Source organism: Chenopodium album, chromosome 1, assembly GCF_948465745.1.
Source record: "Chenopodium album chromosome 1, dcCheAlbu1.1, whole genome shotgun sequence".
Taxonomy (NCBI): domain Eukaryota; kingdom Viridiplantae; phylum Streptophyta; class Magnoliopsida; order Caryophyllales; family Amaranthaceae; genus Chenopodium; species Chenopodium album.
Window position 1 is genome coordinate 4,308,180 of NC_137834.1, and position 14,124 is coordinate 4,322,303.

General features: G+C 34.1%; 2 protein-coding genes across 3 annotated transcripts; one reads left to right on the plus strand and one right to left on the minus strand.

Moving 5' to 3' along the window:
• Positions 1–793: 793 nt before the first annotated feature.
• Positions 794–3,818, plus strand: LOC145635465 (uncharacterized). Of its 2 annotated transcripts, none has more exons than XM_081686786.1 (2): positions 794–1,034; positions 2,609–3,818. In XM_081686786.1, the coding sequence occupies exon 2, from the start codon at positions 2,696–2,698 to the stop codon at positions 3,683–3,685; it is 990 nt and encodes a 329-aa protein (XP_081542912.1). In that variant the 5' UTR covers positions 794–1,034; positions 2,609–2,695; the 3' UTR covers positions 3,686–3,818. The 2 variants fall into 2 exon arrangements, with proteins under 2 accessions (XP_081542912.1, XP_081542985.1); XM_081686859.1 differs by having other exon boundaries at positions 795–1,034; positions 2,719–3,818.
• Positions 3,819–6,302: 2,484 nt separating this feature from the next.
• Positions 6,303–11,645, minus strand: LOC145640457 (F-box protein SKIP14-like). The gene is made up of 2 exons (XM_081691736.1): positions 9,293–11,645; positions 6,303–8,011 (listed from the first exon to the last, which is right to left on the minus strand). Exons 1-2 carry the CDS (start codon positions 10,592–10,594, stop codon positions 7,460–7,462), a joined length of 1,854 nt encoding a protein of 617 aa, XP_081547862.1. The 5' UTR covers positions 10,595–11,645; the 3' UTR covers positions 6,303–7,459.
• Between the last annotated feature and the right edge of the window lie 2,479 nt (positions 11,646–14,124).

Consider the following 14,124-nt stretch of genomic DNA (forward strand, 5'->3'; position numbering starts at 1 on the left):
GGGAGGTGATCTGAAAAACTCACCTTATGAGTTTAAGATCACGAGTTTAAGAGTTGATACTTTTCTACTAAACATAGATGATATTAGTTATATATTAAGATATGTATAGGCTAACTCAAAAATCAAATTATTACAATCAATTTGATGCACTATGGAAGTACTTAGAATTTTCAAAATTTTATCTACAATCAAATTTTCAATATCATGAGAGTGAGGGATAGCTCAAGTGATTAGAGCTTCCCTCTCGTTTTCGAGTTATCCAAATTCAAAATCCTACCAATGGATTAGACTTAGCATATTAGCCACGGTTGGATAGTAATTTTTTCACCTTGATTGAAAGCGAAAGAAGGATCAAAAATCATATTGATAAAAGTCAAACAAATGTCTATCCTATTTAAGTAACTTTATAGTACTATCTTTATTCCTTTTTGTTTGTCACGATATCTATTTAAATCGTCCTGAGATATTGCTATGTGTTTTTAATGAGAGTTTGAGACCATTATTTTACTCTCACAAAAAGACTTTAGATCTCATCACTTTTCTCTCTCATTAATTCCATTTAACAAAACTTAGGTAATTATAATATTTTTATATGGCAAATAATTGAGGACGGCGGAAGTATGTATAAAGATATTTTTTTTTTTACACATACGAGTACTCAATAAACTAGATACTCTGTATATAATACGATAAGTCCAATATCTCATGCATTTACACAATAGTGAATTAACCATCAAAAATTATTGCTCCAGATAAAATCTCTAGCTCATATAATCAACCCGAAGAACGGAAGAAGTACAACTTGAAAAAAAATATCGATAAAAAAATCAAACAGCTGAAACTACTTGAGTTTTGTTAGAAACCCCAAAAGGGCCAAAAACCCCCCATTTTCGCTGTCTACAAGAAGAAAGAGAATTTCAGAAAATGGCTTAAAGCTCAATCTTTTAATTACCCTTTGAAATTACTCAAATTTAGAGTATACCCCAGAAATTTTTCTGCAACTCCTGCAAATTATATTTCATCTCTTCTCTTAGGTAATTTCTCGAACACCTTATCTTCATTCTTAAAAAAAAATCAGAACTTTTTAGCTCTTTGTAATTACTTGATGCTGCGTTTTTTAATGTAGTTTTACATATTTCTGGAATCTATTGGTTGCATAATTACTTTCTGGGTGTGATTATAATTGAGCTTAATTTTAGTTTTATAGAGGTGAAAATGTCCATGATGAATAATTCATTAAAGGGGTTTGTTTAATTAGCATGGAATTAGATTAATTAATTATGTCAAACTAAATGAGTATGGGAAAGTTGGAGTTGGAAATTAATTTCTTCGTACTTTGGTTGCTACATTTGCGTAATTGTGAATTTTCCTGTTTGTCTGATTTTACACATTGCATGATGCATTTTGAGCTACCTGTGTATTAGTTGCTTGATTTCAATTATTTTTAAGACAAACAACATTTTGATATTAGGTCAAGAGTGTGGTTCGTATCGATGACGGTCATTGATAAGTGTGGAGTTCTATATTGTAGTTAGACTTTCATCCTTGAGTGAGAAGATGAAATAATTCAGTCTTCATATAGGTCGAATCTGCTCACGGATGGAAAATTAGTTGGTTATTGATTGTGTATACGCGGAACTCATAAGGGACTGATTATTTTTTGTTCAATATTGGGGATTTGATAATGTAGTATAATTCGGGAAAGTATATGATCAGACTCAACCGCCTCATAGGACTCCTAGTCCTAGAACAAAACAACTCATTGAAGATATGGACCCTTGTAAATCATAGATGCTCTCATCACAATTCACATTATTGCTCATTAACAGTCACTAAGCTGCCTAAGCTTTATATAGTGAACTAACAGTCTTAAGCAAATTTATCCGAGGTACATGTACTGTCTCTGACACTATTTACTTGTGTCAGACACGGGTACTGATACTTTTTCCATGGTATTAGCCCAAAACGAAATGCTTATACCCATGTTTGAGTAATTTGAGCGAAAGGAAGAGTCTGATTGGGTAAAAACTAAAATCTAACATCATGTGCCACTATAAACTTATCATAAGTAATGGCATCTTGGTATTGTTATATACGGAGTACTCTATAACATTAGGAGGGGAGTAACAGAATCTACAATGTTGTTTTCATGTTTTAAGGCTATGAAAATATGCTAGTTTTAGATACTTCCATCAAGAGTATGTGTTCAAGTGTTTGACTCAGGCACTCAACTCTTTGTGAAAAATTTCCATAACTTTACCCTAAAATGATGGGTCAAAATATCTTACCCATGTCCAAGTGTCCAGGATTTATCACGGGTACTTGAGGATAGTAGGGAAGCAATAAAGAGCTAGCTATGAATGAATTCCTGTATACTTATATCAATTATTAGTATCCTGAAATTTATGAATGTGTTGTTAGTATATTTGCTGCTCATGTTTTTTTTCATTTTCCCCTGTACTCTACTTTGGTGCTGAACTTTAGGCCATCAGTTGGTTGACTTGTTGTGCTTTACCCAGTAAAACAACATAGTCACCAAAAGGCTAAACAAAAATGCAAGAGTTTTTGGACTTTGTTCTAACATTTTCAATTTATTTTCAAATTCTAGGTAGAGGCTGAGATTCGAAGTCAGAACCAATGTCCATATGTTATTACTCCTTATCATGTTACTTTGAAGTAGAACTGAACCATCAAAATGGTGTGTCAATTTAATTTCAGGGCAATTGCTATTGAGTGCCTGACACTTCCAACAATGAACAATGCCTACATGTCAAGATTCTGCAGCATCTCTCACACTGCTGCCATTCCGCTGCCCTCAAGAGGAAGTGTTGTTCTTGAACTATTTAGAAGCTTCTCTACCTGTAGTCCATTGGTTGTTGTTCCTTCTAATCCTTTCATCATCAGAAACTCCCAAGCGTTGACTGCTCAAATCTCCGCATCTGATACAACACAGCGTTCTGAAGAGTGGTTTGCGCTCCGCAAGGACAGGCTAACTACTAGCACCTTCAGCACTGCTTTGGGTTTCTGGAAGGGGACCCGCCGAGCTGAGCTCTGGAGTGAGAAGGTTTTTGCTTCCGATGCCACAACTGTAGCAGATTCTGCAAAGCGGGCCATGGAGTGGGGTGTTCTCAATGAAGCACCCGCTATTGAGAGGTATAAAAGCATTACTGGGCATGATGTTGGTTACATGGGCTTTGCAATTCATTCTGAGCGAAGATTTGATTGGATGGGCGCTTCTCCTGATGGCCTTCTTAGCTGCACTCCCGAGGCAGGTATCCTTGAAGTGAAATGTCCATATAACAAAGGGAAGCCTGACTTGGCATTGCCTTGGTCAACAATGCCTTTCTATTACATGCCCCAAATCCAAGGTCAAATGGAGATAATGGATCGAGAATGGGTGGATCTGTATTGTTGGACCCCAAATGGGAGCACAATATTCAGAGTATGCAGAGAACGAGGATATTGGGAGCTTATACATGGAATTCTGCGCGAGTTTTGGTGGGAAAATGTAATTCCTGCAAGAGAAGCTTTATTGGTAGGTGGGGAAGAAGCAGCAAACTACTATAAACCTGCACCCGTTCACAAACAAACTGGTCTGGTGATTAGCAAGAGCATTAGTTTAGCAGCCGGGGCCAAACTGTTGTGCAAGGAGATAGCAGGTCATGTCGAATTCTTTACACAATAGATCTCCAATTAAGATAACAATTTGATAATTCCACCATGGGTTATATTTTCCAATTACAAGCTTTTGGTGCAAATTTGTATTCTCTTCAATTTAAAGTATATCTATAGAAATCATGTTCAATGTTTAGCCTGCACCTGATATGGAACTGAACTCTTGAGCATCATAATTTTGTTAAATTTACAGGTAGACCCAAATTTGAACCAACCTGAATTTGACCCGATCATTCCATCAAACCTGAAATCATACCAGATGACTAAGTACCTAAATAGGACCTAAACTAAATCGATTTAAACAACCCCTTAGGCAACTAAACTGTGTACAATTGTAATTGCCAATTCTTGTGGAAATATCAGATTATCTACTCTAAAACATATGGCTTGTAAAACAGGACCTGGTCAAAATTGTAGTATGAGATAAAATTAGACAGAAGTCTATAAATAACAAATCCTCTTTTAAAAATAATCTTATTGATGCAGAGAATCTACCAGCTAATCAAAGATTTGTATAGACAGAATCATGCAATTTATAGCTGCATAATAAAGGTTAAACTGCATCACCTAAATTTGGTCAGATGAAATCTAGTTCTTAATCCTAAAATCAAAGAAGATTTTTCCAAAAACAAAGAAAGGAGACGAGGGAAGATGGATTCTGGACCATCCTGGGCTGATCAATGGGACAGCAACCCAGACCCGCCATCGTCTTCGTCGAAGGAAGATAACAAGAAGAAAGATGACAGCAAATCTGGTAGGAAGAGACTGCAAGAAAAAATCTTGAAAATATTTGGCAAAAAACCTCAGAAGTAGCTCATAATCATGCCATCTTGACTATGTTTTGGGCAGTAATTTTTGCATAATCCCATGTTTTGTACATTAATCTTACTGTACTAAATTAATAATACGTTCTCGTTTTTTCGTTTATCTCATTAACAAGTTTGCTTTGCCTTTATAATGGGTTAAATCTTGTTCGCTTTTTAACCTCGTATTAATTTTGAGTTTCTATACACTTTGTTAAAATAAGATTCATTTAAAGGATTCATAGACAATTCTTAGATACACAAAATTTGTTTATCACATGACAATTTTGTAAATAAATCAACAACTTTTTTGATAAAAGCGGTCCCAACGTGACGATGACGGGATAAAGTTGTTAATTTAATTACCAAAATGTGATTAACAAATTTTGTTTATCCCAGAGATTACCTGGGGCTACCTCTTATTTAATAGTGTTAAGACCCCTTTTATAATTGGCTAATTGCTAATAGAAGATAGTTCAAAAACATTATGTGGTGTGAAAGGAGTATAAAGATAAAGTAGTGTTCTCCCCTTTCAATTTAATACTGTAAATATAATAATTAAAAAAATTAATAAATTTATAAATTTTTGATATATTCTTGTATTTAAGAGTCTTAATTTTGATACTCCGTATTAATTTAGATGCATGTGAATTGAAGCTGTACAATCTTGATACCTTGGAATTCAAGAGCATCAAGGCAAGAAAAACGTACAAGCTAAACCTTTCCAATTGGTTTTGTCCTTCCTCTTACGCCAACAAACATAGATAATTAGGTTAGAACTTAGAATTTAGAAATATAGAATCTCACCTTTAACTGAATGTCAACCAAACCATAGTTTTACTACTTCCGGTTCATTTTTACTTACAACACTATAAAATTTACACTAATTACATTCTTACACTTGCCTTATTTATTGATTTATATCTTGACAAATTATTGTCATGTGAGATTTCGTTAGAACCGTCTTAAATGATTTTTTTCACAATATCTATTTTTTTTTTTTTTTTACATACCTATAATGAAGATATAGAGGAGTAAAATTGTGTATTGCAAATTTATATATCTATAAAAATTAGATATTTTGATATCACAATATATAATTTTTATACCCCGGTGCAGTGGTCCACAGGTCGCTTTGTATCCTCAAGGTGCGAGCCTTGGCATGACCTATTCCCCACCCCTTATCCCCAATGCATTGCCAAGTGCCAACTAGGTGTCCAGAATATATGGAATTTTATTGAAGTTTTTTTTAAAAAAAAAACAAATATAAAATTACTCCGTATTAAGTCAAATTAATATTGGTATACAGTTATACATTATAATTTATTCTACGGTCTACAAATTTACAAACATTACAAATTCACAATATTATGTCCCTTTTGGCACGCTAAATCGGAAATTAGGACAAACAAAATAGAGAAATTAATTTGTTATTTCAAAACGCGGCAATAAATATCCTATGAACTTTGACATTTTCAAAATCTTCTACGAAGTAGTTACATGATTATTATTTCTATACTTATAAACAGAGTGAGATCATAAAATGAACTTTACAAGTTTGCAGTTAACTACAATTAACAAACATACAAAAAAAATTGATATTTTATATAGACTTCCTGTACCAGCAATCGAACATTCAAAGGTCAATTTTGATAGTCAATATTTAGGCGACTATCAAAAGTTCAAAACCAAAGGGACTTGCAGCTGATTATATTGACTAGCTAAAGGATGAAAAACTGAATACTTGAATCTAGCATACTAAGACTCAACGGATGAACCAAAATCGAGTTTTGGTGTGCCAAAATCATTTCTCAGAAACTAAAATCCAAAATATTTAAATATTTATTTTCATAAACAACCAAATGATCAATGTTTTACCCAGCAAACTCGGCCAGGGAAGTACAGCTAGTACAGGATAAGATACAATTATCCACATATACATACCATAATTGATCAGACTTTGAGATTTCAAACCCACAACACTCGGCCAAAAAAAAAAAAAAGAACTAATGTATGTGGGTTCCTGCCCTCAAGTCTGAGCAAGACAAAATTATTCATGACAATATAAATCTTGAGTTTTTGGCTTATTATTACAAACAAAAGTCAATCCGCCTGGAGTACCTGACACGAGCGGAGAGAAGCATAACAATACAGTGCTCTGATAATGGCATAGACAAGAAGAGCACGCATGAAATGGAGGCTAGGGTAGGAGCCCTGCGACATCAGCCACTTTGATACATCTCTAGACAGTATCAGCATCTGAACTGCTTTAAAGCATCAACAAACAGCCTAACTGTCATGTGGAAAGGCAACTGACTGTTCCTTAAAAGTTTCATCTTAAGGAAAGTATCTCCAGCAACAACAGAGATGTCATCGACCTTCCATCTCAGCGCAATCAATCTAGCGTGTACCAAGTACACTGAACTGCCTTTTTCTTTAACCAGCTACAATAAAGCAAATTAAATGAGATCATAACTATGTAGTATTGAGGTAACTACTTAGGGAGGCCAATCAATACCCCCCCCCCCCCCCTCTATCACACATCAATTTCTAGCCTTGTGTGGTGATATCTGCTTCCAGGCCAACCGAATGTCGTACTTTCAGCAGCAACAGCAAAGCAAATCAATGTCAACCACCAAGAGAACCACCAACAAGATAGTGAAATGTCAACAAATTTTTAAAATTTTCTTTTTACTGCATATAGGAGTATGATACAACAGCAGCTCCATAACTCGGAAAAACTTGAACTGCAGAGTTCATCCAGAAACAATAAGGATCCACATGCAACCCAAGCAAGATCAGCGTCCATCATGATGACAACAGCAATGTACGAGGCAGACCAAAATCTGTACAACTAAAGTTTACTTACTGAATGCCTTCATTATGTACTACATCAAAAATGCTAGCCTTTGGTCATAGAACTCCAAGCAAAAAAACCACCAACACAAAAAAAAACCACGATACACATACCCAATATACCCCTAGCCATGAAATGAAGCAGATGGCTCCTGATCAATGACATGCTGAAGAGGGCTGACCCCCACATCTGGCCTCTCAGGACAATGCGGTACTTGGTTCCAACAATCAGCGCAAAGTGAGTCAAGACTAAAGGTCTCCTCATACACACAATCATCATTTATACACTTCCCACACTCATAACACCGTGCTATACAGAGGGTGCAAGCCCGGCACAGCTCAGCGGCATGGTTTTTGCCTTGACAGCCATCAGCAGGGCAATCATAGACCAGCCTCATATTTTGGCACCTTGGACACAACTCTAAGTCAATGGGGCGATCATCTTCATAAGAAATATAAAAGTTTCCTCTGTGATAGAAGTGTGGCTTGGGACGATTATTTTGTACTTGATTATGAATGTCTAATAATGACATCAGCTCTTCAAAGTGCTTCTGCGTCACACCAAGACGCCCACCAAATCGGAGATATTTTATCCCATTGACAGCCACTGTTTTGAAAGCCCTTAAGCAATTCACTACACCATCATTACTTAGTCTTGTACATCCTGGAACACCCAACTGTAAAAAAAGGAAAAAATGTTTAGCAATGAAACACAAATAACAGTCAAGCTACTTAATTTCAACTTCAATTAATTCTGATATAATGAAGAAGATACATACGAACAACAGAATAATTCATAGAATGATATTGAGCAGGAAATCAAGGTAAGTTACAAATTATCTAAATGCGCAGCATAAAAGCTAGAAAACTGTTATATCAACAGTGTTGATTATGTTCTCGACAGAATTACATTATTAAATGGCTGCCCTTAGAGAACCCATAAAGCCACTTTGCCTCATATTGCCCTCCCTTCAACAAAAACACTTGTACATCACCTCAAAGGCTCCAATCATTCTTTTAAAAAACAAATCCTGGCGAATGATGATGAATAATTTTCCCAAAAATCCTTGTTCACATAGCAATTCATGATGCACTATAGGATATCATAAGAGTCAAACACACACATTCAAGAAACCATTTTTGTCTACACAAAATGAACATAGCCAATGCCATAAATCAGTTACAACCTACAAGTGTCTCCTTCCTCCTTAATATGATAATACCCACAATGGTGATTATCACCTAGTCAAGAGGGTGCCCAGAAATAGCACACATCAACTCTATTGATTTATATGGCTTCTTTGACAACTTGAGAATTTATGAAGAAAAAAACCTTTTGGAAACAAGGGGAGGAGGGGTGGAAATAATCTAAGTAAGGAACGGTGGGAAGAACACAGAGGAAGAAATGGAAGACAATGCACATTGATCTTTGGATACACAGGCATAATTTGCTTCTTATAGTAGTAGTTTCTCTTGTCAATCCCTCATCTCTCTTCTACTAGCACCAAAATTATAAAAGATAGGTCACTATAATTAGATGCGAAGCAAAAAAAGAGTAATTCTGACAGGATTATTAACTTGGATACTCGCCTAAGTTAAATGAACTTGAACATGAACAAGCTAATACTCGGCTAGGCTCGGCTCATTTACACACCTATCTTACTCCATGGGGAGATCACAATCCATAATCAAGCAATCTATATCTCCCACAATGAGGAATCAAAATATGAGAATCAGAGTCCCAGCATTCAAGTCCCAGCATTCAAAGATAACCCTATAACGTTTCACTTGATCTTATATATTCTAAATCACTCATATTAGATTCAGTATAAGGTTTTTATTCCACTATCTTTACAGTCAAAACAGGGAGCCATAGAAGTGTTAACAAGCATTACCAGACTGCAAGAACAATAAGAGAATGCAAGAAAAAAAAACATGTATATTAGCATAGTGCTTACCTTGATCAACCTCAGGTTGCTAAGGAGGACACGCATCAAACCATCATCTGAGATCCGTTGGCAGTTCACTAGGTTCAAGCAGTGAAGGCTACCTTGAGCCCTGTGGGTTAATTGCAGAAGAATGTCATCAGTGATCTTCTCATTGAGTGGACCATCAATATGAATACTTCTCCAAAGAAGGGGGTCATTTCGAACTGTGTGGCACAATGACTTGCATACTCTTTCAACAGAGAGCAGATCACGCACACCCAGATAGGCAAGAGCATAGCTCAAGGCTGGATGAGGAGCCTCAGAAATATCATCAGTATCAAAGGTTGCCTCAGTACTGTTCCCATGATTATCATCATCTCGGTCCAAGATATCATTAGATGTACCCAACTTAGAATCCTCCAAGGTACAAGGAGCTTCAGATATATCACCAATATCAGCAGCCGTCTCAGTACTCTGCACATAATTATCATCAACCCTGTCAAAGCTATCAAACTTAACACGATCCAAGGTACAACCAAAAATAACACCTTGATTATACACCAGATGCTCTAATTCCCCATTCGGAAGATACCCATCAACCCCGGTAATCTTCCAGTGGTTATCAATCCTGTCAAAGCTAGCATCACCAGTAGTACCAAACTTAGCACCCTCAAAGCTAGCATTATCAATAGTACCAAACTTAGCAACCTTTAAGGTACAAGGAGCCTCAGATATATCAGCAACTGCCTCAGTACCCTTCCCATGATTAAAATCACCCTTGCCATCATTAGCAGCACCAAACTTAACACAGTCCAAGGTACAAGCAAAATGGACACCTTGATCATACGCCTTTGGAAGATACCCATCAACTGCGGTAATCTTCCAATGATTATCAAACCTGTCAAAACTAGCATCATCAGTAGTACCAAACTTAGCACCATCCAAGGTACTGGTACAAGCAATGCCAGCATTGCCTTCATAGTCCGACCGCCTTTGTAATCCCTGCTCCGGGAAAAAGCTATCAGCCCATGTATCTTTTTCAGGAAACGTCTGGAATTCCATAGCCGCCGAATTCCACCAAAAATTCCATCCGGCAAAAAGAGGGTAATCCCCTTTACAACTACCACCCTCGGCCCCGCCATAACCACCGTAATCAGCTCCTAGATCCTCAAGCCACCCCGTGATGGCGGTAACCGTGGAGCTTATATCCATCCCAAAAGGATCAGCAGGCAACAATTCACGAATGTCCTTGTCCTGTGAACCACCCTGACCTATATTTTCCTCAGCAAGATGAGCTGGAAAGATCGGCCGATGTGAAAAGTTCAAAGCCATCCTATCCTTCAACTAGATTATCCCACAAAACAACAGATTCTCTCTCCTACCAATCAACCCCTTCAACTTAAAAACCCTAGATTTCTCTTCTATTTTCTTATTTGCATAATTTATACCAAGAACAACAAAACGAAATTAAAGGGAAAAAGGAAAGAAAAACGCAATAATGCAATTATGGAAATAAACCCTAATTAGTGGAAAAATTGAACAAGAAAACCCTCAATTTTCAGATAGCAAACCAAAAAAAACTGCACCAAAAATATCACGGAGTTTCTTGTATAGACAACAGCTGGCTATACATAGAATAATAAACAAAACAAAACCCTAAAAACACCAAGTAAAACGATAGATGTGAATTCTTCTATACAAAATAAGCAAGATGATAAACAAAAACAGGCAATTTCTACTTTTTTTTATTTTAATTTTTAATTTTTTTGAATTTTTCAAGTATGAATTGGGGATAATATCAAAAAACCTAATTGAATTAAAACTAGGGTTAGCTTCCAAATTACTAAACAGTAATACTACAACTAGAATGAAATTTCCCGAATCGGAATCAAATTGAATCGGAAAATTACAATGATAAAGAAGAAAGAATCTAACCTCCCACCTAACCACCAAAAAAATTTCCCATTTCGATTAAAACCCTAAAAAATCTAGCAGAAAAGGGAGAGAAAATTAAGGAAAAATCAATGTACCTGGGAAAATCTAATACGATCCAAAGTAGAAGAAGAAAAAAAAAAAAAGGAAAAATGAAAAATGAAAAAACGAAATGGAAAATCGGAGGGTTGAAGAGGAGAGAGAAAGTAGAGAAATGTAGGGGATTGGTGAAAGAGGAAAGAGAAAGAGGGAGAAAAATTGGAAAGTGTGGAAATGTAAATATGACGAGAGAGAAAGAGAGGGAGAGAAAAGGGCACGTGTTGGGAAAGGGAGGTTAAGGGGTTGTGCTGTTTCTTTGATGTGGCGGGAGTGCTCAATGCATTGCCTCTTCTTCTTTTTTTTTTACTTTACCCACAAATTGATACATTTTTATTACTTGAAACTTTCACGAGGCATTTATATTACGGAGTATTTTTTTATAATTCCGACCTCAATAAGGTTCTTAAGAAATAAAATGACTCTTAGAACCTTAAATTGAATATTTCTCGACACGTAAATCGATAAAAAAGTTAAATCAGCTGTAATTTGCAAAAAAAATTTAAATGGCTGCAATTTGCATGATACAAACTTTAAATTGATGCAATTTGTAAATTTTCCTTTTATATTCGGTTGTTTTTAAATACTTGTTTCATTTCATTATTAGGAAAGCTTATACAATATTTAATACATTTCTTTCCCCTAGAGACCCACCGTTAATCATATTTTATTGATTTCATATCCTCTGTTCCAATTCATATACTCTGTGCATTCTGGAATTTTCAGTCTTTTCACTTTTGTGCATACTGGGCTTGTCAATCTTTTCACTGTTGTGTGGACTGGGCTTATCAGTCTTTTTCACTGTTGTATGGACTGAGCTTATCATTCTTGTGACTTTTGTTGGGGGGCTTCTGGATGTGAATTCAACCGAATACGACAATAATCGTCTAAACGTTGTTATCACTTTAATTGTACTCGACGTGAGATTAACTGTATTTATAATACAGTTACTGAAATTTAAGGCACCTGACATTGATTTGGTAACTTTTTCTATTTTATTTTTATTATTCAATTTTATGTTTTGATTATTATAATTAATAATTTGGGTTTTATTTTCAGATTTGGACAAGTGCCAGTGCAAAGAGTTATGTAATCACAAAAACTGTGACAACTGTGTTTCTGTGTGACAAATTCATCTAAATAGTTTGACAAATCCATCTAAAAGACAAAAACAAGCTAAAATGGCAAAATCACATAATATTGTACCGCAATAATTAAGTAGTCAAATCAAATTGAAAATCAACAAATGAACAAATAAATAGTGATTCCCCTCATCTAAATATTGATCAATGGTATATCAAACAAATTTGTAAACACAATTACGATTAAATCATTTTACTTAAAAAGAATGATGATAAACCGTACGTTCAAATCATATAATTATTTCGGCGTAAATAAATATTTTATATATTTATATAATTAATACGGTAACTCTAATATATTTTAATAATATTATATTATATATATCTAATTCAAGCTGGTGTAATCCATCAGGATTATTGTTAAAATAAACTAATTAATAAAATATGAAATATTAAAATAATATTAAAATTATTTATTTATTAACAAATAACGTGATATTAATGTCAAAACTAAAAATGAATAACTAAAAAATAGATACATTTACTAGAATAAAAATCAATTATCTAATTAATCAAAATCACTATGGACGTCCCCGGTATCAATTGCATTGACACTAAAATGATATAATTTATATTAATATTAATATCACGTTTTAAATCTTTTAATAAAAAAAAGTAATTTAGACAACACGTAAATACCTTGCTCCATCATCCTCTAAGGCAACAAAAGGAGAATTGAATATTTAATTGTAGAAGTCGACTAAAAACATTAATGAATCCATTGCATATAAATGCAACTATTTTCAAAAAAACCTTGAAATATGTTTGATATATATAGAGATTTTGCAAAAATATACATATAGCGAATGAATCTAATATTAGTGAATTCTCAATTGATAAAAAGTATGCAAAAATATACATATAGAGAATGAATTAAAAATATACATATAGAGGATGAAACAAATATAAGTCTCTTGTTAAATGAACATTTTCTATTACATTTTGATATGTAGAATCATTCTACTTGTTTTACATTTATACCCTTAAATTTATATATAGACTTATGATTTTTGTGTGGTTTTCTTGATACACATCTTTTCTCATTATGTACATCGTCGTTTTCACATTTCTTATTTGGTTGATTTATGTAGTGAACGATTACATTTTTGTAAAAAATAATTATTTGCAAAATCAAACACTATAAACAAAACTGGATAATTGAATGAGCATTTACAAATACAAATATGAACACATTGTTGAAAATGAACATAGCTCAATATGATAATGAACAACTATCAAAATCTAAATGAACATCTCTGAATATGAAAATGAACAAGTATTATTAGTCAAATAAACATTTTGCAATACAATGACAAACAAATTAAATTTAAATTGAACAATATTCAACATTGGTAATGAACAAGTGCTAGTGTTTAAATCAAGAAAACAACTTTTGATGTGATAAATTACTATTATTTAACATTAATGAACACCTTTCAATATATAGGAGAATGAACAAGTATTAAATTTCAAATGAACAAATATGTTTTTCTCAAAAAAAAAAAATAAAAAAAAATATGAACATATATGTTATTTAACGTAAAGAGAATAATGAACACGTATATGTACTATAAGATTTAACGGTTCACTTTCATATTTATAAAACAAAATTAAATAAAATTCATATTGTTAACAACGTTGTATTTAATAAACAGAATTTTAAGACGTATGTTTTTGCATACATACATCTTA

What these genes read in the sequence shown, in the direction of transcription:
- LOC145635465 (XM_081686786.1), top strand. Translation starts at nt 2,696, where the DNA reads ATGGTGTGTCAATTTAATTTCAGGGCAATTGCTATTGAGTGCCTGACA.
- LOC145640457 (XM_081691736.1), bottom strand. Translation starts at nt 10,594, where the DNA reads ATGGCTTTGAACTTTTCACATCGGCCGATCTTTCCAGCTCATCTTGCT. An exon ending in GCAACCTGAGGTTGATCAAG is followed by an intron (nt 8,012 to 9,292) that starts GTAAGCACTATG and finishes CTTTTTTTACAG; the next exon opens with TTGGGTGTTCCAGGATGTAC.